This window comes from Trichoplusia ni, chromosome 8, assembly GCF_003590095.1.
Source record: "Trichoplusia ni isolate ovarian cell line Hi5 chromosome 8, tn1, whole genome shotgun sequence".
Classification (NCBI taxonomy): Eukaryota; Metazoa; Arthropoda; class Insecta; order Lepidoptera; family Noctuidae; genus Trichoplusia; species Trichoplusia ni.
Window position 1 is genome coordinate 9,962,319 of NC_039485.1, and position 26,976 is coordinate 9,989,294.

Genomic DNA, 26,976 nt, shown 5'->3' on the forward strand with positions numbered 1-26,976 from the left:
AAAGAAGAATACAGGTAATATTGTTTAGTATAAAAACAAATTAAATTACTTCAATAATTACAATCATCTAAATCATTGTGAGACATAAGATAAAAAGTGCGTTCAAAATTAGTGAGGGTAACACTTAACAGCGAGGCATGTTTGTGCAGTAACATGACTCTAATGTCATTAGTAAGCCGACACCCCGACAGGCCGTGAAGGTCGAGCGGTGAACCTTGAACAATCACGGTTAGGCTTGCGGGGTAGTGACCGATGATGATGATGTGTCGACACTCACCAGGGGTGACTTGCACCAGTTATTCATGTTAAACATACATTTGTTTGAAGAAGTCAATGACACAGTCTCTGTTTTCTTGCAGAATCAGGTTAAACAGAATAAGTTTACAAATACGGTACGAATTTTATACAAGTTTGTTTATATTTACTTTATGTTATTTACATGACGCTCGCGTCGGAAACATTAATTTACCCTGAAATAAAGAAGATGGAAATCGATAAACAACTTTGTTGTTTGTGTATTTTCAGTTGGGGTTGGTCGTAATTTGACACCAAGGTCGCACGCAAAGGCCGTACGTTGAACTTTGTATTGGCTTCCGGGTACCAAACACATGATTGATGGAACATTATGTGGAACCCATAGTAACTAAAGCTATTAGTAGTTCAACGACCAGCATAATGACGTCGCAAATTAATGTTTGTATGCCGCCATCATTATGAGAAATTAGCTTTGTAAAATCTTTTTAAATTGAGTGCATTCCTATCGAATTTGACCTATAATGAATTTCTTCAGTAAACAATAAGCCAATATTAAAGCTGATTAAAATGAACATTTCAAAATTAAGTTCATAAAATTAATTACTGTGTATTACAAACATTCGATAACGATAAATGCATTGAACACGCACATTACGTATGGTGTGATATTTAGTATATTTTCCCAGAGAGATAAGGCACATCCTGAGAGTGAATCACAGTTATTCGCGGTATCGTAAATCGAGTGCATGACTAGTTAACTGAATAATCTGACATGAAGTTAACCAGGGAAGAATGAAGTGAAACTGGAACAAGTAGGTTACTGTTCTACTTCATTCTGCCCAGGAAACGTTGCATTGCCGGATTAAAAATAATTAAAATATGTTTTGTTTAATTATATAGTTCAAACAAAGGACGGTTTTACTTTCTTAAAATTCTCAAAATAAATATTAAAATCCATCATCGTCCAACGTTATTTGTAAATCATGAACGCTTTAATGAGCAATCAAACTGAGATCAGAACATGAAAGGGATCAAATTCGTATCTTACACGTTGGAACACAGGTGGACCGTTACCGGTGCGTACATTGAACTTGGATGGTCCCTGTAAACTGATCGGACACAGAAATAGTTCCATATGCTCGTGTACACGTCAATCGACGCATTCGAGCGTCACCTTACATGATCGCACCCAAAAATAACCGAGCGTTGTCAACGATGCGTTAATAAAGTGTTTTAGAGGCCATACGATGGCTATAAATTTTACGCATTCATAGTTGACGTTGCCTACTTCTTACTTCTAACTATAAGAACTTTGAATGCATATTAATTTAAGAGTATTCTTTTTATTGCTTTCTTACAATACTAGAAGCGATTTCCCAGTACACGTTACTGACTGCTGACTGGTTACATAAATATGTATACAATGTCTTAGCATGGCGCCAGCAAATATTGAGTTTATTATCTCAATATTTGTTGGCGCCGCACTCGTCGTATTTGTACATCAATGTTCTCAAACGTGCGGTGCGTGAAAGAGGATCTACATAAAAAAAACTAATATATTCAAAGTATGCTAGAAAATTAAGGAAAATCATGATCTGACAATTATTACAAAACGGTAATTTGCGGTTTACTTGGCTATGGTTAACCCAGCCATACACAACCTTGAAAGGATTGCGAATTTCATGCTTTCTTAACGACTTCAAATTAAAATACTCTTGCAATTAATGTTTTTGAGAAATTCATTGCATTGGTACATGGCAATTTGATGTTAATGACGCTACGGAACCCGTTAAAACTTAAACGCTCATATGCAATGTTATTTTAGTTTGTTGTCGAGTAACCAATACATTTATTACCTGGCTTGTGGAGTGCAATGCGGAATAGGCATATAAATAAAACGTTTAGCGGCCGTCATATTTAGCGGATGCTTGCAAAATGTTACCGGCACAACGGTTAAGTTGTTTAACATGGCACTAATTCTGTTATGCGAAAATTAACAAGTCAGGGAAGTTAAGATAATGCGCTATAAGGTATGTTTAAAGATATAATGCAAAGATAAACAACTTGTTTAGGTCTTCTAATGTTAACATAATTACGTTAAGTTTAAATATCACATGGTGTAAAGCAGTTAAAATTCTAGCTTCGAACATCGAATCAGAGGAGTAAGTGCTCCTCTGATTCGAAAAAATAAATAAGCAATGACGCAGTTACGAGGTAAGTTATTTGTGCTGTAAACTATTAAATAAAATACGATCCCATTAATCCTCGCGTCGGTGGATCGGTTAATCTAACACGCACAGCGCGTGCAAACAAGCATCAAAACAAAAGATTAAAAAATTACCAAGCCCAGCTTGTTTACCCCGCTAGTGACGTCACCATTTGAACCCGATGAGATCATATGCAGATCGTTTGCACAGACCTCAACGCACCTAACACAACAAGTTATTATTTTATTATTACGAGGGTTGGGAAAAGTGGATTTTGTTACGACAATGTTATTTTAAGCAACTTTCATATTCTTTATGACTTGTTTGGCTTTACGACTCACTAGCTTCTAAGTTTGGACATGTGCATGTTGTTTTAGTGAGTACCTATTTAACATTTGTCAATCTGGAAAATTATCTGCAAGTAAGTTCCATTAATGCCTCCAAGATTAACTTATATTAAGTAGAAAATGAAAGCGATAGGTTACACTTAACCCGCAACGATATTATATAAGTTTAAACTATAGCTATTACACCCCCAAGGCTCTACAATGATGACTCACTGAGCCGGATGTTTTTTCAGGTTATAATATGCTATGTAGGGCGTTATGAGACAGGTAATGACGATGATATATAACTTTTATCTCGTCTGACAGTATAGTAAGTACGTGTTTGAAAAAGATTAGAACTACGTAACATACTTTCGAGGAAGTCGGCAAGGTGGTATGACGATGGTTTTCCTACTCATTGCCCTACATACAACACCAAGAATATCATACATTTTAAGGAATACTGTGAGTTTAATAGAATTTTAATGATAGTAATGATCTTTCAACTGCAAAAGCTTGCATTCTAAATTTCGATACAATTGAGTTTACCTATATTGATTTATTAATACATTTTGCTCTCTTGTAAAACCGATTCAAATTAAAGCATATTCTAACACGAAACATCTCTTCTTATCGTTAATACAAAACAGAAAACATCTGATCCAGGCATAGTTCGCGAGCTATTTCTATACGAGATAAACGCAGATCAAAATAGCTACACTGGAATTTATATCCTAGTAAGTAGCCGTGAGGTGCTCATATTTTGTTGAAATTACTGCTTCCAACATTGAAGATGTTATGTTTAGCAATTAATATGCATTGTGTAAACAGGTTTATAGGTCGTATGATTTAAATTAGAATAGTTTAATGAGTTGTGTAGCACGGGAGCGACATAACAAGCACGTTTTCTTTATGAGTAAGAGGTAAACCAATAAAACAAAAGTAATTGCTGATGATGTAATGTTCTTAAGGTATAATTACTAACCTTATTTAATTGTAGGTGTACTGGCATAACAGTTTGTGAATAGTAGGGCGTGCAAGAAATACGATTAAATTACTAATTTATTAGCTAACTATTTTACTCGATTTTCGGTTAGCAATTAGGGATTAATTTATTCAATTGTTACTTTACCGCTGACGAAGTGTTTGCTTTCAGCATTTACGATAGACAAGATGTCGGTCGTTAAAACTGATAACATAGGTAAACAAGTAATAATGTGTGGATTGTTGTTGTAATATTATTCGTAAGGCATTTTGTTTACGAACAACTACATGATAATTCCGTACCCTTCAAAGATTACTTATCCTTCCGTCACACATAGGCTGCCAAGGTTTTATCTAACCATAAATAATTTGCTACTATTGCATTAGAATTGACTGATTATGACACACAGTTGAAAGGACAGAGCGCTGCGCAACTATTGTTCTAACGCGGTCCAGGCATTCACGATCCACATTCTGTGTACAATACCGGTCGGTATTAAATCAAATTCATCGATCGTTTATTATGTGCAATTTTCATACAAAGGATAGAGGGTTGACGTCACAGAATCGTTATTAGTATAAGATTTATTTTCAAGTTTCATAACACAATGGATATAATTAGATGGTACATGATTGTTATCACATAAATCTACCAGTGGTTTATGTCTGGAGTAAATGCTGTGTTGATAATTTGATTAGATGTTCTTGCTTAAGTGTGGGAGGATTGCTGGTAACAAAATAATATTTGAAAATCTTTTCTGGGTAGCTTAATACTTTTCCAATGAGAATAATCAAATATTATACAAGGAAAAAAAAATGTTATTTAACATGTTAGTAAGACAGTAGTGAACACTTAGTTTCAGTAGTAGTATAGTAACAGTTAGTTTTCACCACTACGCAGAATGACCTAAACGCTTTAGCTTTTTTTAACAATTAAGTTTCACCGCTATCTTGTGGTTATCGCGCTTCGAATTTACTTACAATTGCAAATACAGTTTAGCGGTTTGTTTACTAACGTAAATATAAATGTGTTTACATTAATCACTATTAAATTGTATTGTTTCTCTCGCTCTTGCATTTTTGCCATAAAGTGATGCCTTATGTTCTGTCAATTGCCTTTATCGGAACACAACAAATTACAAACCAAGCAACCGTCATTTGTTGTTATAAATAACATTAGTTGCATAAAAGGAGTGGGAAAAAAGAGAAAGGCAATTAGGTAATTTGAGATTCTGCAACTGGATAAACAGTGAGTATATTTGGAAGTACAATATAAGCTTACGATTGAAATAAATTACAGTAAACAGTCGGCGACTTTCTCTGTTTTATAGTCAAGTAGCCGACAAACGCAATAAAAATCTAAGCACTATTAAATAATACCCAATTTGGAATGAAGTCACTAAACGTATGCATAATTACATACAGTTGTTTGTCTGTCCAATGCGGTTAGATTTCTCTATCGGTTTAGATTTTAAAAAACCAAAAATCAGAACGTATTAGTATCAAATGAATGCAATATCAGCAGAAACTGTCTTTCATTTTTCCATCACGTAACGTATTAGGAATTCAGTATTAAAGTTCGTCAGCAACATAGTAACAGACATGTATCAACCGCGACATGCAATAATTCATGGAGAAGCATAACGCCTAACCAGCTGGACGTCAGTGAGCAATGTAAATCACGACAGTTGCATGCTCGCACACCGTGCGACAATACAAGTGGCCAGTGTTGGCTAGTACCAAAGTGCAATGCAATTTGTTATGTAAAGTGCTACTAGCCGTGTATTATGGAAAACTGGTATCATTATAATGGCTTGCGTTCTGTTCAATGATTTTGTGACGTCGATGAAAAAATTGGATCCATTCTAATTGTTAGGCCTATAAGGAAATAATGGATTACGAAACCAATTGTGCGTTGCGTTAGTGTTATTATTTACTTAATTACTGCTGAGGTGCGAAAGCCGTCACTTTTTAAGTGTTTTAAATCATAACGTTTATAGACGCTTTAAATTAAATGAAGTATAAACATTCAAATCACATGCTTCAATATTTTACAGTGTCATTACAAAGCAACTTTGTTCATAACACTGACCTAGATTTAATTAAACAAAGACTAACAACAAAAAGAAACAAAGAGAAAACAAGATTATCGTTAAAGCGATTCCGATGCGAATTCAATTTACTTTCACTATTCTCGGGAGTTTTATTCAAACGATTATTTATAGATACCATTTTATTGGATAAAACTTCATTTTCCAGTTGCCTACCTTGACCTGCGACAACGGTGGAAAGGCTTTCTAAAGGTTTAAATTGAAAGCAAGACTTGTTTATAGTCGAAGAAGACATGAAAGAATTTACGATTATGTAGATAGGAATGAATAAAGCTATTCGCGGTAAGTTATTAGGTATTTCATTTAGAGGCAAACATGCAACTTTTGTAATAAGTTCCTTTATTTAAAGAAAGTTGATTAGTGATTGTATTTACTATCAACTCGTTATAACGAGAAACAAACATTAACAAATAATTTACATTATGAATAGTATGGTTGTTAAGTTTTATTGGCGTTCATAATTATATCCGTATACATTTTATATACCTACGCAATAGATTAGAATTTATCTAGATGTTATTTATATTTTCTGAATATGGTAAAATGGATATGCAGTTACTAGTAAGGTTAAGTAAACATTAACTTGAGTGTAAACTTAATGCCTAACCTATTAGATAACCTGAAATGTTACGCACGTCTTCTATCGCTAAGTCTGCTAGCAAAACTATTAAAATATATGTCAGTTATAATTGCTACCAATAATTTTTGCTTAGCAGTATAAAATTTCTTAAGTTGAGAATAATTTGGTAGTTAATTATTTTTGTATGCAGGATGCATGCCTATAAATCTGTTTTTATGACACCAAAACACAATGGTTTATTCAATTTCAACGCTTAATAATTTCCATCGACTATACAGTTTACTAGAACTCCCTCTTCCAATAACTTTCCGTATTACAAACAGGCTTCCACAAAACCATAGCATGACGTTGAGTGTAACAGAAACCATTTGTTTACTTGTAAACATACGAAAATAGTCTGACGAAGAAAAAGTTCATCGAAACACATTAACTGTTCCTAGAGTTGTCACGGGAAGTTCTTAAATACTTTTTTTCCTTTTATGGTTAGAGAATATCTAAAAGAGGTGCTTTCATGTCGCATTCTGTTTGTCAAGAGTTAATCCTTTAATATATTTAGAATGATGTAGAGCCACCGAAGTGAATGTTTTACCTTTTAAGTCAGTCAATTTTAAGAATAACTAATTTTAAAGAGCAATTTATTGAATTTAATGTTGTTCGAGACCGTTAAAATTTACTGGAGCATGTCTAGCTAGGTTTATGAAGGAACTTACAGCTACTGAAATTGTTTACTAGATATAAGGAACTGTTTATGGGTGTTGAAACGATTCGTTTTATTAATTTACAGTTATTTATTACGTACTCGAAAGATATTTAGATGTTAGTGCATAGCGTTTAAAACCAATTGCGCGCGTCGTCACAGTGCATGTACGAGCGCTCTCTAGACAGATTACGGTCAGAAGACGATAAAGAACTAGCTAGCTGACTAAACGAACGTAGCAACCAGATCTTGAAATAGAAATTTTAACAAACAATAATATGAAATTTGAAGACCTATAATTTTTCAAAATACTCATGTCTAAGAGAGCAACAGTCAGTTGTCAGTTGTTCAGATGCGCTCCACTTGCCGTGGTCCGGTTTCACACGCATGTATATTTTAATCACCCATTTATCTACGACATTACGCATTATTGTTACGCCAGCGTTACAACTGTGTACCAGGAGCTACGTAATGCACACTATGTAACGCATTTGTGACTGACTGTACTGATTAGTTTGTTTTATAAAACGGAAAATTGAGCATAATTCCGATTCGGTTGTTAACAGCTTTCTAACAGTTCTTAGAATTACAAGTTTTATTAAATTGGGGTTTCATTGTTGGTTCTATGCCATGTGCGATGATTGATTTGAAGGAAAGAATGGTAATTAAATATAAATAGCGATGTATTATCGTGTTAAAGGGCATTTTGATTCGACATACAATTTCGATCATGTGACTTAGTGTTCAGTCATGAACAATAACTAGTGTTAGCTACAATTCATAATTGTTTAGGGAAAACACCCAAAATAATATGATAAAGGACGCATAAAAGATGTCTGCTGCGGTCAATTCCAAAAATAAATGTTAGTATTGAGAGGACCGTAGAAGGTACGTAAGTCTTTTATACAATTTTAAGTATAAATAGGTAACTATCACAACTTTTAACAAAAACAAAACACCTTGTTTTAAAAAAAATAGACTTTTATAAGTGAAAATATTTTCTGTATAATCTAGTTATAAACGTTGCGATCTTTATGATTTATCGTCTAATTACTTTGTATGGACAATTAACAAGCATAACCAGCCTTACTAACAAAGTAGATATTGCGTCAAAGGGGTCGTCAAAACATGGAGCTGTCGGTGAGACGTCTAATATATTTGTGCGAATTAATGGTTTAATTAGTGACCGTAAAAGTAACGCACAATGTACCTAATTGGTTGGGTTTATGTAACGTATTGTGTAGAAGTTATATATTGTTAAAGATGTAGAGTACGCCCTTCACCTAAAACGAGAGAGTTTAATTCGAGTCATAGAAATACGAGCCATCTAGTTGCATGGCTTGTCTTGCAAGTCTTGCTCAACTGATAATATATTCGCGTTTTGGCGTAAATCGTGAGTTTTGATGAGTGTAAATTTGATGTGAACAACTGATGGTTTTATATGAAAAATTTCTTCAATAAAATATAGACATTCTGACATTAGCTTCATGACTACCTTTCGCACCCATTACACGACGGTTACAAACGTTACAAGAAATGAAATTTTGTAACATTTATCAAGTTACGTAAATTAGGAAGGTGATTGCAGGTCTTAAGCCGTAATAAACGTATCTAACCTTCGTTAAAAATAAGGAAAATGGGGAACCATTTAAATAAGCAACAAAAAATACAACACTTTATCTCTGAATTCTGTTTAAATCCAGTATATTAGGCAGGCACTGTAAACAGTTAACGATAAAGCAAAATTTACGGTGAATTCTTAGAGGCAGGTTGTATAATTTACTAGAAAGCACACGATTACAAGAATGCTTATTATTTGCAGCCTGTATAGTACAAATAATAAATAAAGTAATAAAATACACATAGCACCGTCAATGTCACTACTACTTAAAATGAAATCAATGAAAACGTCGCATAAAATAATCGATTTGCAAACACGATAATGACTTGTAATAACAATTAAAACATTGTGTACAATGGGCGATGTCACTCATTGTTGCCATCAGTTTAGTCGTTTGGGATTGGTTTACTAAATTGGTATCGTTGTTTTTGTGAGCTCAGGGGTGATTTTAATTAAAAACGTTTGCTTGCATGGTAATTATAATCATCAAGCCGTCGACAAGAAAAAACAAGCCGTCGATGTGTTATTTGTATCAAGAAAGCGACACTTAAACGCATCATAAAGCTCCTCCCTAAAGCGTTTTCAGACACCTCAAAATTGCTATTTAAATGTTTGCTATTTGTGAGGAATCAGGTTTTATGTCAAGACATTTAGTTTTATCACCTTTTTATGCGTCAATTTATCAAGGACCGTCGTTTTAGCGTATTTCCTGCGGGAAATTCGTACAAGGTTTTCTCCGCCGTTCGGATACGATTATTTATTCATCGACATCGGCAAATAGCTCTGCAATTTTTGAGCTAAAAATTTAAGGTGTAAGTGTTTGAGCAAATATATTGGGACAAAGTGTTAAACATAGCGTTTTATTGGAAGAAGGAATTAGTATGGACTAAGTAGATTCTGCAATAACGCAGTAAAGACACTGTAGTTCTCTTATATTTAAATGTATTAGAGAAGGAACTGAGATAAATGTGGAGTAATTATCTCTTATGTGCCTTCGACTTGCCGCCAAATTGTATGCGGTCATAAATGGGTCTACAGTCATAAACTACTATAATATATTTTACAAAAAAAAGTATTAGGAAAATAACATCCTTCCTATTATGTAGATTGTTAGGTTCGGCTTTTATGTTATTTCTATCTAATAAACATCAGCGTTTAATATCAGCTCCTGGGCCATTTTTGGCCACTGCAGTCAGACACGCCAATGCGCCAGACAACCTTGTGAGATAGAGCTTCTTAGCTAGTTAAAATATATTTAATAAAATAACATTGCAATCACTGTTAAAAAATGTTTAAATATAATACTGCCAGATAAAAGCAACTCATATAAGATCCGAGTAATGTATTTGCTATCGGTAAGAATGTTTTTGTAATCCAAGGTACCCGGCCAAGGTATCCTCAATGTCTATATTGTTTTTTTATCTTACGGAAACTTGCAAATTCATTTCATTCCAAGTTTCGTTAAAATTACTAAAATGTTTTACTAAATTCAAGTTGCGTCGTCATCGATGAGCGAATGCGTGTCGCTATAACGTCAGCCACAATATTCCTGTATCTGACGTCATATTCTGAAGTTACGCAGGCTGTATAAGTATTCCTTTACCTTATGACTAACTCTTTATTGAAATAGTTGATATCAACACCCTCATGTGGTCATTGTATGTTTAAATATTTTCTAGAAACTTTATTCACAACCTATTAACACTTGGATATTTTTATGACTACTTAGTCATAAGCAGCTTACAAGCTCATGTTGAATTGGGACTATGACATTCATGGTACTTGGCTATAAAATAAATTGGGTGTGATTACCAATTGGTTTTATGCTGATGAGTACAATTTTACGACTTAACAGATTCTTAGTCTCGAAAGGGCTACAAAATATGGGAACACTTTCTAATAAAAAAGTGAGTAAATAACACAATTATAATGCAGGCAACAGTGGTGACAACAACCTTTTTGTATTGGATAGTTATACCGCATTGCGGCGTGTGTTTCCACGAAGCGGACGGCACGTGAGTAATTTTCCATCGTCCAATGGCGATTAGTCGAGATCAATGGCGGCAGTGACTGTTGACTATAATTGGTGAAAATTCACAATAATGATGCAGTAGGTATATTTATCCACGTTTCCCATGATTACACAATTGTGCGAGAGAGTTGGCCGGGTGTTTTAGTTAAATTAAATGCAGATAATGTAGACATTATTTAAACAGTACGCTTCATATAAAATACATACATTCAAGGATATTTCACGATTCAAGTTTAATTCAATTTCCATTATTGATGTCCAATTAATTTACTGATACTGAACATAATTTTTTGTTTTTATCTATCTCTATACCTAGATAATATGAATACAAATGGGGAAATTAACCTAAAGCAGTTGTTATGCCGGAACAAGTTAAAAAAAACGTAAACAGCTGGCTTACGTTTATTATCATAATTATCCCATATACAGTCCAAATGTCAAAAACATGTTTATATGGCGCCAAAGGCACAGATTTGAGATAACAATTGTTGAAGGTTGTATTACATTGAGTCTAAACTTAGTACAGAAAATGTTATGATAACGTATTACGTTAACGCGCACGACGGTGCATTAACTCGGTCACGAATATGTTAATATCTACGAAATCTTTGTGTATGTTTCTTTGCTGGGTTAAGAGTATTACGAAAGTGTCTCGCTGGCTCGGTTGCTGTACAATTAATAAAACAAGAGACTCGACACATTTTCTACGTTTTAATTAACATACAATATGAGGGAACTTAGAGGTTCTTCTAAATCACTTTTGAAAAAAATCCAGTGATAGTGCAACATACTTAGCATGCCAGTCATGTCATTAATTAGTTCGTTGATGACGATAATATTTATATCAAAGGTTGTTCATATTTTTTTTACGTATGTTTGCGTCAGTAAGATTTGCGAGCGATTGCGTTTTGTTTAGCTACTTCGTTTTTTTGTGGTAAATAAGTTGCGCCATCAATCAATCAATTAGTTGAAAGATAAAATTTATCACATAAAAACATGTCTATGAATTGTAAGTTAGTTCAATGATAATGGTATTTTTTGTTATTAACTCAAATCGGAATATAATTGACCGACACAGTCATAATAAATCCGTTACGATCAGATCTCAGTTATCATAAAAAACCTGAAGTAACACAGCATTTTCGGTAATAATAAAAGCATTCGCAAGTTGTGTATCGCGCGTTTCTATTTATAGCTGTGACCACTCGTTTACATTTTTTATCAACATTCGAAGTCGCATAAAAGATCAGGGAACCGGTTGAAGTGTCTTTAGTAAATAATATTATGGCATTCATTTATTTTAGGTTGCCCAAGTGAAGTGGTAATAAAACCACAATTGATATTACTTGACAATATAATCAGATTGAAACCGACCACATAATGATTATGGTCGTTACCTTAGCATTAAGTGCAGCCTACGGAGCGCCTTGGAGCAATGCAATCAATATGACCTTGCATACCCTTTCCAGGCCCTTATTCGAAGAGTAATATTTGCTGCCGAGACCTAACTATTGTTTGAAGGTTAAATTTGGCCTTTCCCGAGTGTAAAGAGATCGACTTACATTGTAACTAAATATCTGCATAAAGCTAACCAAACTGTCACTCTTACGGGCTTCTGTATTCACTGGAATTATAACGCAGAACAAGTTCTAGAAGCCTTATGGTGATCGATATGGTTATACACATCTCAACTTGATGTTCTTATATATAAGCATTATATTCGCACCATCGTGTATCCGACGAAAAAAGCGAAAAACCTTTAAAAAGGTCAAACCCTTTACTTGATCAATGTAACAATTATGATTTTTAAATCCTTAGCTTTCCTGCCAAAATGATAAATTATAAGTACATGCCAATCCATTTATCAGAAGGCTCTAAATTTAGCTTTATAATTGCCAGATTAATAACCACAACAATACTCGTGTTCAGATTAGTAAAGCAAAACATCATTAACATTTACATATTATATGTGTATTTATAAAGTTGAATCGAAGGTCGCGTGGGTGTCGATGTCAACAAAGCGATTTCGCTAACAATGATCGAAACATTATCTATTGGTTGATTTATTATTATTATATTAAAATGAATTGTTGAATATTTTATCACTACAGTGTAGGCAACTGTCAGGTCTAGGTGTGGGTGGTTTGTTTTGATTTTATAAATAAACGAATGCTTTGAAATATATTTTTATAGCGTCACATTTTGATTGCGTCCCTAACTAAAAGCAAAGAGACTCTTAATTGACGGGAACACGATAGTTTTATATTCTAATTAATAAAATGACATCAAACGGACTTACTCAAGAACAGTTTTTAATATATGTAGTGATATTAATATTCATGTTCGTGTGGGTGCTGTGTTAATTGACCACTAACATGAGATATTTTTTATAATTCATGCCGAGCTATTTATCATCACCCAAACAATTTATTAGCGAGCTAACTCGTGATGTTTGTTGGGGTTTTAAATCTTTCTGCACGAGTATTACCAATTAAGTATGAGGTTGGTATTAAATGTTTTTGAAGACAATTGACAAGTCTGATGAATTTCTAAAATCCATTTTACTATATTCATTTTACGTATAGAATTAGGTTAAAATTTCGAGGACAAAGATCTATTGACCGATTAAATATTTATAAAAGTATAATAATAACAGTAATCATAGTCGGTATATCAGCTGCTGGCGATATAAAACATTATCTGTGTGTCTATTACGGTACAATTTTAAATCTAGTATTACATTCAGTGATGGAGATCGTCTCACAATTGTAATTCTTGGTACAACTAACAATATTTCAGGTGTTGCACCTTTCATTTTGATATATTTTGTGTGCCTCATATTGAAATTTAATAATACCTTTTATACATATTCCTAGCAATCCATGTAAATGTTACCGTGATGTATGTAATTGTAACCGGAGCGAATGTATGAAAAGACGCTTAGATACCAGAATGTCCATATGAATAAAATTGTCTTCTGTATAGAGTTATGCAAATATGCATTACGCATTACAGATATAATGTAACGTCGTGATCATAGTTATTCAATAGGGTACTTATTGTCGTTAAGAGAAATATTCCAATTCTATTACTTAGCATCAATTGAGTAGGAAAGCTTGATTCAGGAATGTTTTTGTTTCGATTTTCTTTGTCGTAAAGCATTTTTAACAGCCGACGCAATAAGCGGTGTGTTATATGTTAGACTTTACTGTCTTTCTGTCTGTAGCATCATACCTCCCGAACGGATTGTGCGATTTCAATTTAGTTTATTTTTTAGTAAAGGTGAATTGTGTGACAGTTTTCTTAGATATGTTTGATAAAAATCGTTCGCAGCATTTAAAGTTTCGAGGGGTTTTTTTAGTCGTAGGTATTTTTTTTTAAACTGCGCGTATAATTTTCGGGTACAGATGCTTTTCTTCTACATATGTTAGTAATATAATATAGTACCATGAGTAGAGACACATTACGATTATGATAAGAAATGTAAACCTAATAAATAATTAAGTGATAATCGATCTTTTTACAGGTACTTAGGTCATCTCAGGTTAATCGACGGTCACACGTGTAGAATACAAATAAAAGTGCTAATAAAAGCTAGACGGTGTTATGTAAGATATACCCAGTTGTAGGTTAAATGTTTAATATGTTATTTATTGGTAGCAAGGTTACTGGTACACATAACGTTTATGTAATTGTCACACTTGAGTTCATCTGTTCACATGACGATTACGATAAGGACTGTGGGAAGGCACACATATCTTAACTATTGGCTGGATACAACTGATCTTCCTTAATCTTTGATTCGTCACCAAGTAGACAATCATACATAAATATAAATACATTCATCCACAAACATTCTAAAGACATTATACAGCAGTTCTCACTAAAAGTTATCAAGATTCTGGAATAAGAAGACTCCCTAAAACGATCCATCGATTGATTAAGTCACTATTGTTGACCAAGACAAGCAATGACACTTCATAACTAATAAAAACCCAGAAATGGGTAAAGAAATGTTCATCGAAATACTAAAATCTGAATATATCTGTAAGTTTCCGGCCGATATTTTAGTTGATATGATATGTGTACCTCCCTTACATAAAGTTTTATTGGACACTCTGTGACTATAATCTTTTAAATATGGTTTTTTTTTCTAGTCTTATTAAAGATAGCTCGAAGTTTCGAACTAGTGCTGCCACCTAGCAGTATTTAGACGAAGTTTCATTTAGCGCCGTAACGCCATCTAGTTGATTTCATAAAACTTTGTTGGTAAGGAGGCAGCCATATCACCACTGTGCGAATGGCTTTTACGATATAACACATAGATGGCGCTTTCCGAGTCCAAAATAGAATTCACAATATTCACATTCAGGGTTTTTGGAAAGGCAAACTAATAGTTATTGAATAAAAAATGTATACGTATATATTTTGGCATATACATATTATTAAGCGTATTTTTGTTCAAGAGTTATAAGAAATTATATGTTAAACTAAACCGGCAAGAATTTAAATTCCGAAATTTATGTTTTTCTTTACATCATTATTGATTTCATATACTTCGAAGAAATAGAGCATTAGTTATTTACTAAGCTGCTACTTTCTTGTTAATAAGATCTAGATCGAACTTAAACTGCTTTAAAACATTGCTATAAATTAAACTTTTTCCACAAACACCGACCTTAATCCATTTCAAATGTGAAATAAAAAACAAAACAAAAATGCAAAAAGATAACCGCCCGAACAGGGACTTGAACCCTGGACCCTTGGATTAAAAGTCCAATGCTCTACCGACTGAGCTATCCGGGCTCATGTCGACATAGATGAAAAACTTGCTAAGTTTCAAGACGACTCTAAAACTCGTTAAATTCGAGTCTTATGAAATAGTCTTATCGTCAGACAATAAATAATATAGACACCGATTGTTTTTTTTTTCTATGCTCATTAATTTAAAATTGTCTGATTATTATATTTTTTGGTAGGTTGTCTTTTTTAACTTATTAAGACGTAACATCACTGTATTAGTATTAATTACTTGAATTTTAATCTATAGTACGTCATAATGACCGTCATGAAAACGTGTAACTTCATACTTTGCGTTTGCTACTCGACGCTAGATGGCGTTATGCGTATCAAAACTAACAAGTCTTCAAAATGATAAAATTAAATTAGAGTAATCGGCAGCTCAAAGTAAATTAATTATTTTAGTACTTAAAAATAGGTTATTAGTCGAATGAACATGATAGTAAGTCGAGTGTGAACGCGAAAATAAAAAAAACTTAACACAAATCAAAACAAAATGTGGTAGCCTTGCCAACAAACCATGTAGGACTTCAAACCCTGAGGACGATCTGCTCACGAAGGCTTCTCTTGGCGGGGGCACAGGATAACAAGATAGCACTAAAAAGGCTTATATGTTTCGTAACGCCATCCATAATTTTCCTGTACAACGCAAAAAGGCCAACGAACCCGATAGACAGGCGCACCTTGCAATGCCAGGTGTTGCATTGTCGGTGTTGAAAAAATTTACAAAAACAAAGGTCGATCTATTGAATGGCGTTATGACACAAACTGCAAATACGCTCGCTGTGTAGAAACCCTAATTTATCGGAAACAAAACGATCATTATAAATACTTAGTTTAATGAAAAGCAAAACCTGATCATGAGGTTTACCAAGTAGCACTGTGTGAATATTTTTATTTACAGGAAATCTTTTAGCATTATTAGACGAAAATCAGGTTTTGCTTTTTATATCTACGTCTCTATAAACTATTATCACAAAATATTAAGCTACAAAACGTTCACCGTAAAAAATCCTATTAAAACCGATTCCGTGAATCATTAACGCGTCGAACCCGTCGTTTCCTAAAACCATCAAAACCAACTGGTTTTGCGGACGTTTTACGATAATCCTAATTACAATTTAGCGAAACATGGCTCTAATATATTGGATTTTGAATGTTTTACAAAGATTTGCAAATCAACCTAAAGTCACGTACGCACTGAACAAATTGTATAACGCAAACGTTTCCTAGAGAAATCCTTTACTGACAAAAATAAGACGGTAAAAATGTGGAACATACTGCGTATTTCGTTAGCCATTACATGCTATACTTTTTAAATCGCAATATTTATTTAGGCCCACAAAGGTATAGAGATAATGAACATTTGAGAGAACGCAAAAGGTCGTTATTGAATTTCAGATAAGTGACTTTTGGGGTCTTCTCATGGGCGCCGCGTCATAACGTATTAAAATTCTTTGCGACTCCTGAATAACAGGGGTCTTTCAGCTTTAATATTTATCGTTGGCGTAGTTCGGAACTTTTACTTATGAGATCTCCGACAATAAGATAAATTCTGCTTAAATTAGATTGTGCTCGTTTCTAATACACTGTATGAGTCACTAGTAAAAAGCTAATGGGCCGTTAAAAAAATGTACTAAGACACGACATACTTTAAGATTTTAGACAAGAATGAGACCTCAGTAGGAACGACGACGTTATACAATTTGGTTTGACATAAAAAGTTCGAGCTGACGGTTCGCATCAAAGCTTTATGACACCATCATCAGTACGGTAGTTGCTCCTAAAGGAATCAGTTACCGTTGGACACTGACATAGAGTCTACTACAAAACAACAGATTTGCTTTACTATTTTGAACGGATATACAATCCAGATGAAAATTAAAACGTCACACTCTTAATCTGTTCTATCAGGAGGTGGTTTAAAAAGGATTGACAGCTAGGATGATTCGGTTACTGACCCTTTTAGGAAACAAAGCCGATTTTAAACAGATAGTATCTGTATGAATTGCGTTCCAAATATTTCATTAATTAATTATAATTAACCTCTTTAAATTTTCGCTTTGTTTTTATAATTGATTGGAATATATTGAATGATAATAGTGTCAATGTTTTTACGATACGTCAGCAGGCGTCATTTATCAACGAATGACTCACGGTCTCGGTGTGTGGCGCAGACTGTTATAGTACCTGTAACAGACGGAAAGTTGGTCAGTACGTTTCATGGCTAAATATTGAACCATCATTTTGGGTCGTCGTTATTGGCTTGCTATTTTCATCATTTTAGGGTGTAAAGTAGGGACATTTAATATCGACTTAAAGGAATTAGCGGTAAGTAGGGTATCTATCTGTATTCGGGGGTAAGCGTGGCTGATGTTGTTAGCTGTCGGCACGGGCTGCGCTATTGTTCGGCACGGCGAATTTGATCTGTGAAGGAAATTGTGTGTTCAGGTTTCATTACGCACATGCGGAATCGAATTGTGTATACAATAGTCTTTCATCAATATAGGTGGAATACAGACGGTACTATTTACCTTTCTAACTTTGAATAATATGAAGTTTTGTTAATAGATATAGCATAAGAAAAGTTAGATTGCAACAATATTAAAGTCATAGTACATTCACATTTTTAATCTTTAAAGCATACTTAAATTTTATTTAGCCCAGTAAAAATACACTTAATCCTTAATCGTAAAAGTTAAGTCAAATGTGAAAATTGCTAAAAAAACTCTACTAAAAAAGCGTCAATAAGCACAAAATGGTAATATCGATAAGTGTTGGGTTTCTTTAGTAAACCCAGGTGGTAAAACCGGATACTAAAAGGCTAGAATGCTGTTTCAAGTATCTCCGTATGTGATCGTTGTAAGTAAACAACCAATTAACACCATCCAGTTAAATACTTTATAAGTATGTAATATACATACAATAAAATTACTAGGGTTTACATTTTTCTAAGATGCAAGAAAACATGCTAAATGTTGAGATTACGTGTGTAAATATAAGTATAGAATAAGTTTTGAATGGTATTATCTTAAGTACGCAGTAGCGGGGTAAAATACGTATATAACATACGTTTGGTTCTAATAGCGCTTAAAAATGGCATTCAATAAGAGTAAGATAGGATAGGTCTACCTATTTTACCTGGTATTTTTATCTATATTCTACTTGCGACTGTAACCATTGTAAGAAAATAATGGTTTGCAATTATTAATCTAGACATGTGTTTGCACAGACACAACGACCGACGTTATTTCTTTTCAACTATGTTTAATAGGTACCAGAGACCCATTGTAGGTTTACGTAAAAGTTATTTTCTTTCTTTCTTTCTTTCTTTTCTTTCTTTACGTGAGAGTTTTAGAGCAAACAATATACAATATGCCTTCGTAGTATAATGGTAACAGGTGGGTTGGATTGGGGTGGATTTTTAAATAGGATAATGTAAACCAAATCAGGATTTTGGTTGGACCACAATATGAAAGCTCATCAAGAAAATATTGAGAGAATCAATACATATTCTTTAGTCCGCTGTCGCAATGTCGGTCCACTGAAGATGAATATACTTAGTAATTCGCTGTCCGCATCCAGGACGAGTCAGCTATACTTTTTTTAGGTCACCGGCCCATCGGACTAGAGAGCGTGCTTGCACTGTCTTTGCCGAAGTAAATGGAAAATAGCATCGATAAGTTCATGCAACCAATAACTGATTGAACACGAAACAATCTATGGAACAAAAGAATGCATTATCGCTAGAAATCTTAGAAATAATAGAAATGCTCAAGGCAGAACATATAAACCTACATAAAACTTTAATAAAACAGATCCAACAAATACCTACTATGATATTACTAAATATTGGGGGCCTATCACCTCAGAAAACGTTAAAAAGAAGTAGTAAGACTCCCGATGCTATTAAAAGAATAGGATAAGTAAAAATAGTACCCCAATTCAGATAAGATTTAGATACTAATATGTTGCTGTAAAAGCAAGAATATTGGTGACATTGGTGAACAGTAAATCTTACTTAAAGTTCTAAACAATATGTTAAAAAATTAACGATTTTATCGGGCTTTTACTATCAGAATTAATTTTAATCCCAAGATTTCCAAAGTGAATAGTGGTTTAAGTCCAAAATAAAGGACTGATCATAGAACGGTTCGGGCTTTTACCATTAAAAGTTGGTACAAGTTAGGATTTACTGGTGATTCTTAGGATTAACCGTAGTTCGGGCTCTTACTTACTTATATAGGTATGTTACATACCTATATATACTAAGTAAGTTTACGACACTTTCATTCGTATATTGCACATTATCGATATCTGTTAAAGACATTTTAATAGCCAGTCATATCTTATCAAAGTTAATATTGCAATAATTACAATGCAGAATTTTGAAATGTTAATATGCCCTTTTGCGAAGTCCGGGATTTGACAAACTTTAATTTATGGGTCATTAAAATACAAATAACTTAGCAACTTAGATAAAGCAGAGTTCTGAAAAATGCTAAACAATATTTAAACATAAAATATCTATTTAGTGTTTCGTATTTGTCTGGTGTTTGTATTTCGTAGCCATTGCGGCAGCAATAAGAACGAGCTGCTAAGAAAGGGTGTCCCTTGGGTGACCGAAACCTTGACCAATCTAACCTTCAGTAAAGAGTTCGATTATTTAGGTAAGTACCGAATAAAATTCTAACGAGCAGACCAAGGGCGAAATTTAGGAATCAATTGTAATTTGGCTTACGAACCTTAACATCAGCGTTATGCATTTCAGGTATGTATTAAACTAGTAAAAATGATGTCATAAACGTTTACGTAACTCCCATTATTCAAAACGCTTTCATAGTGCCTTTGCTTTCTACGAAATGCGTCAAATATGACGTACACGTACAACATAATAATTCTACGCAATACAATTTACTACTTTCTAGACAAAGAGAACGTACCATTAACAATACTATGCAAACATTACGTTTCGTTCAAACATTAAGAACCACGAAGCGTTTTAATCAGGCATGTGTCATGTCGATGACATTTTCTCCTTACTTTTCAATTTCAATCAATGACTCACTCTACTGGCTGAACATTATCGACCATATGGTAGCGACTAGCGGGTTTCATCTCCATACCATATTAAAAAGAATTGCTTAATCGTATCACTTGTAAGTATTGTAGGTAAGTAAAAGTTTAAGTGAGACACGCCGAACAATTTACACTTTTTAAATTTAAATGTCTACAATGAAGAAGACCTTTTGTAACTTAAAAATAATTCAACGGTAAAATAAGTAAACGATGGCCATATTCAATAATGACTTTCGGTACGCTTATTTGTGTCCGTTCATAATAAACAATCAATTGATGTGTAAGTAGTAAAAATACTCACTCATTATTTTATTAGCAGCTATGGCACATATATTATTCAATTCATATGACGTTTAAGTTTCATAAACACAGATAAATGTACGCAGCCTCTCTCTGACAGCGCTCAATGTGAATGAACCGTACTCTAGCGATATCAATAAAATATTATCACCAGCAGTGCCAGTAGTATCGTTGTTAGTTATAATAACTATAATAAAATTAGCTTCGCCCACGCCCCGCGACGCGCCTAGCCTAGACTGAAAGGCAGGCACAACGCCATTTGGTCAAATATGTCTATCAGTCAGGCGAGACTAATCAATATAATAATAATAATAATAATAACCCCCCCGGGGGGATCTCCTTGACGTGGTGGGGGGGCTTCCGGATACATGGTACTGGTCACATGGTCTGAACATCTTATCAACCATAAACACCTATATATGGTACTGGTCATATGGTCTATTAACTCACCATTCAATCACCTATCCCAACTAACGATCCCCAAACCCATTAAATGGAGAAAAATATGGAAAGTCAATCAAGAAGATATAGTTTGCGGCCGCTGCCCGGGGGTCGCCGGGGCGCATCTGGAGCCGACGCTGGATGCCACAGCATGCGAACCGTTGGCGACGGGGGACTGAACAGGCGGGTTCCCCTCGAACAAAGTACGACAGCCGACCGATCACCATCACCATCATCCTCCGAACATTCACTCTTTGCTAACATCCCATCACCATCATCAACTCATACTTTATTCCGATCCCCTATTTCATCGCCATCATCTACATATTCAGCTCGTTCTACAAGGTCAGCAGGTGTTGTGCAGGAGGCAATAGCCATTAATCCTGCACCCACTGCAGGCCCTCTTCGTGCGCGAAAAAAGTGGTCTGAAGATATGAACCGATTCATATGGCGCACATACTTGTTAATAACGAAATGTGAGACTACACAGTTAAATAACTACTTAGAATCTTTACACCGAGAATTTGATGATAGATACCCAGATATGCAAGTTACTCGGCAACGGGTAGGTGATCAAAGAAGAGCTATATTAAGGAGAAAATTATTAAGTCAAAATGTACTGGAAGAAATAGAATCTGAAGTCAAGGAACATATTCAAGCTTTTGATCACTTACCCTGTACACTCAACAGAAACCTTACGGGACACACTACATTAACACAATCACACACAGCTACTGCAGTCACTAGCAGAATGAAGTGGTCCGATGAAATTAATGAAGATATTATTAAACTATATTTTGAAGCAACAGAACTCGATACAAACAAAACTAACTACAGGAAAAAACTTTACGATTTATTTATAGAAAAACATTCAAATTTATCTCATATAACAGAACAAAGAATTGCAGACCAAAGAAGATTATTATTTTGTAACAAGGCTAACGAAGATAAAATTAGTAGGTTAAAAAAAGAGGTAGAATTAAAACTGACGGAACAGAATAGTTATCTTCATTGCGACATTAGACGAGTAGAAGACGCAGTAATGAACATACATCCACATAATACCACATTAGAAATACACGCATCTCCAGAACAACCAGTAACGGAGAGTGTAGATGTTGCTGAAGAACCTATTTTAACAAATAACGATTCTATGGAATACCTAGAAGCAGAATTTAATAAGGCTGTAGGACAATTTAGTAGCATGGATCCTGAACAAAGGCCCTACATTCCTAAGCAAAGAACATCTCGCAAATTTGCCCAAATCGTCCACAGTCTGAACAGCGTAATTCTCCCGAAACATTTAAATCATGAGCTAGATTTTACATCGTTGCATTGTTTAATTTACTCAGCAGCTTTTACGGCAGCCATTTCTAACGGCACCAAATTAAATTTAGAAGAAAATACGTCTAGGAGTAGGTGCAATAAAAAACCTGCATGGCAAAGAAGGATTGAAAGTAGGATAGAAAAATACAGATTAGAAATAGGCAGACTAACTCAATATATTGCAGGAAATAGAACCACTAGAATATTAAAGACAGTAGACGAAATAAGAATTAAGTATAGCACACATTCACAGCATGAAGAACCAAACACGGAGCCGCAGCATTTTCTAGATACTTTAAAACAAAAACTAAACGTGGCATCCAATAGATTAAAACGATATTTAGCTTGTACATTGCGTAAACAACAGAATGCCACATTCAGTAATAACGAAAGACAATTTTACAGAAATTTAGGTATTGATAATCAGCAAAATCATGAACCTGATGCCCCTTCAGCTCAACAATTACAAAAATTCTGGGCTGACATTTGGGAAAGCCCAGTTCAACATAAGAATGATGCCGATTGGTTACAGAAAATATCAGATACGGGGCACATCAACCAAATGAATTTTGAGAATATCCCAATCGACACATTTGTGCAAATTATCAAGCGTACACATAATTGGAAGGCACCGGGTACAGATAATATACACAACTATTGGTATAAAAAGCTTAGTTCCACACACCCATTCATTCACAGTAAAATCTGCCACTTCATACAGTCCCCACACTCTATGCCATCTTTTATAACTCATGGAATCACGTACATGTTGCCGAAAGGTTCAGACTCCAAAAACCCTGCAAATTACAGGCCTATTACATGCTTACAAACGATATACAAAATTATTACTGGTTGTATTAGCGATATAGTCTATAAACACCTAGACAAATACAATGTCCTTGCCGAACAACAAAAAGGATGTAAGCGTAATAGCCAAGGATGTAAGGAGCAGCTGACAATAGATGCAGTAGTAATGAAACAAGCTCAGACTAAAAACAGAAATATTCATACTATGTATATCGATTACAAGAAAGCGTTTGACTCTGTTCCCCATAGTTGGTTAATTTATGTACTGCAACATTATAAAATACATGAGAATATTATTTCATTTTTAGGTACAACCATGCTTCAGTGGCAAACAAAACTTAAGTTGATACAAGCGTCAATAACTACCGACCCTATCAAAATACAAAGAGGGATTTTCCAGGGCGATGCACTTAGCCCACTTTGGTTTTGCTTGGCACTGAATCCGTTGTCTGAGTTACTAGACCACACCCAGTTAGGTTTCCAATTAAAATATAATAACTCTTCTCACGTCCTCTCACACTTGCTTTATATGGATGACATAAAAATTTATGCATCTAATATCACTGAACTCGTAAATCTGGCCGATATTACACAAATGTTTTCTAATGATATACACATGCAGTTTGGGGTAGACAAATGTAAAATACAATCTATACATCGTGGCAAAGTGCAAAATAACTCTTATTTACTAGATACAGGAGAAGAAATTGAGCCCATGGATGAACAGAGTACATATAAATATTTAGGTTTCCACCAGTCAAAACAAATACATCAAAAACGTGCAAAATTAGATTTGATTGATAAATTTAAAGTAAGATTAAATAAGATTATGAGAACACATTTAAATTCACGCAATAGTATAAAAGCGATGAACACCTACGCGATACCGGTACTCACCTACTCTTTTGGCATTATTAAGTGGTCAAAAAGCGACTTACTAAAACTACAACGCATTATCAACACGCGTATGACCACCCACAGAAAACACCACCCTAGGTCGTGCGTACAACGTCTGACACTACCGCGCCAAGAGGGGGGAAGAGGCCTTATCGACATACAAAACTTGCATAACAATATTATAGAAAATATACGCAAGTATTTTTACGCCAAAGCCGAACAATCACAGCTCCATAGTTTCGTATCAAAAATAGATATTAATGTGACACCCTTACACTTAAATAATACTAATCTTCAGGCCAATGTAGTGAGTAAGCAGCAAAAAATAGATACGTGGTCACAAAAGTCTCTGCACGGGAGGCATCTCGCCGATCTCAGTCAAGAACACGTCGACAAGGATGCGTCGAACGATTGGCTACGGCGGGGTGAGCTCTTCCCAGAAACGGAGGCTTTTGTGATCGCTATCCAAGACCAAGTAATAGACACACGTAATTATCAAAAGTATATCAGTCGTATCCCTAATTTAGTCTCAGATTTGTGTAGAAGATGCCATAGTAGTTCTGAAACGATCCAGCATATAACTGGAGCGTGTAAGTCCATAGTACAAACTGACTATAAGCACAGACACGACCAAGTCGCAGCAATTATACATCAAAATTTAGCACACAAACACACTTTTATTCCATTTAAAATAGCTTATTATAAATACAAACCTAGCACAGTTTTAGAAAATAACTTGATTAGAATTTATTGGGATCGAACCATTATTACCGACAAAACAATTCATTTTAACAGGCCGGATATATTAGTATTTGATAAAATCAATAAGTCGGTATTTATTATAGATATTGCAGTTTGCAATACACATAACCTTCTCACTACTTACACGGAGAAAATGTCAAAGTACATTGATCTGGCCACCGAAATAAAAAGACAGTGGCAGGTGGATTCCGTTAGAATCTTACCTATTGTGATATCTTCTACAGGTGTGGTCCCTAAGAGCCTTCAGCCTAATTTAAATACCCTACATATGCCTAAATCCACGCTCCCACTTTTACAGAAAGCTACTCTACTAAATACATGTCGTCTCACTCGCAAATTTCTTAGTTCACCATCATCATCATAATTTATTCCCCCAAGCTTACACACTTGGTTAAGGCCCGTGTGTAGGTTTTATACACCCCTTTAAAAAAGGGAGATCGAAATTCGATAAACATAAATAATAATAATAATATTGGACAACATTCACACAACGCCATCTAGTCTCAAACTAAGCAGAGCTTGTATTACGAGTACTAGACAACTGATAAACATACTTATATATTTCTAAATACATACATAATATACATAAATAACACCCAGACACACAACAAATGATCATGCTCATCACACAAACATTTGTCCTGGTTGGGAATCGAACCCACGACCTCCGGTATAGCAGTCAGGGTCACTAACCACTAGACCAACAGGCCCGTCAGTCAATATGCTTTTAGATGCTTAAACATTTGTCTAGGATGAAATTTCGGACGTTGGTAAACCGGATAGCCTGGGGCTGCGTAACAAATATGTACAAAGGTTCGAGATCGTTGGTATACAGATTTCTAGTCCGTAGGTATCTAAGCACACAGCTAAGTCTACGGACTGAATATTCTATATCTCAGTAACAAAGGAAAACGTGTTCTTGTGGTAACAATTCAAGCTATTACTTGTAAAGCTCTTAACAACTTAGTAGTGCAGTAATAGGATTTAAATGTTTCAACGTAAAAGCGTCATTATGGACATTTACAGGTTTATACATTTCATCGAATGATTACTTAGTAGACCAAGTCTAAAGTGTCGGATTGTAATTGATATCCGAAATTAAAAACTTAAAACAAGTTTCTATAAACGTGTTTATAGTTGAAAAATTAATCAAATACCATTAAGATGCAAACCGCTGTCGGGCTTCGTACAATGTGTATGCTAAAGCTTTGGCATCCGTTAGATCGAGTCATTAAATTAGTTCCATTGCCTTACCTCGAAATTAACAAATGAGATCTAAGTACTTTACGGCAGTAGATCTCATTATATCGACTTTACAACATTGTACGTCTCCTGTTTCTACGAAGTGCATATATTCCCAGAACCAGCTATTTAAGGTAGTTATCTCACGAACCATATCCCCTCCTCATCACTTAAACTACATAATTCTACGTTAAGGGACCGCCAATTACCCAAGAACTTCCACATGACCAGCCACTAACAACATGGACAGGTTTCATATCATCCACAATCGGCCTTGGGTATATTATTGACCTTCCAAGCAATTACATAATTTGTAGACGTATAGCGATAAAACGTTGATTTTTTATTACGCATTAGGAATTTTAATTCAGAGGTACAACGTTTATGAAATCACTGGTTGTCTGTCCGGTTGAACTAAACAAAATCGTGCACGTTTCTTACCAATTTATAAAAACAAATGCCGGAGGCCTATCGATGTATTTAGCAAAAAATAATACAACTTACTACGA

General features: G+C 34.6%; 1 protein-coding gene and 1 non-coding gene across 3 annotated transcripts in view; both read right to left on the bottom strand.

The window, feature by feature from the left end:
- Window positions 1-26,976, bottom strand: part of LOC113496689 (protein bunched, class 2/F/G isoform-like) — a 65,395-nt gene that overhangs the window by 8,824 nt on the left and 29,595 nt on the right. The window contains exon 2 of one of the 2 annotated variants that reach the window (XM_026875993.1): window positions 15,789-17,803. The exons of the other annotated variant lie outside the window; for it this stretch is intronic. Within the exon in view, the coding sequence (XP_026731794.1) occupies window positions 17,767-17,803 (37 nt within the window). The 3' untranslated portion in view covers window positions 15,789-17,766. Of the gene's footprint in view, window positions 1-15,788; window positions 17,804-26,976 lie in introns of those variants that run through there. 2 annotated transcript variants of the gene reach the window in all.
- Window positions 15,547-15,619, bottom strand: Trnak-uuu. The gene has a single exon. It is a non-coding gene; the product is annotated as a tRNA-Lys (tRNA).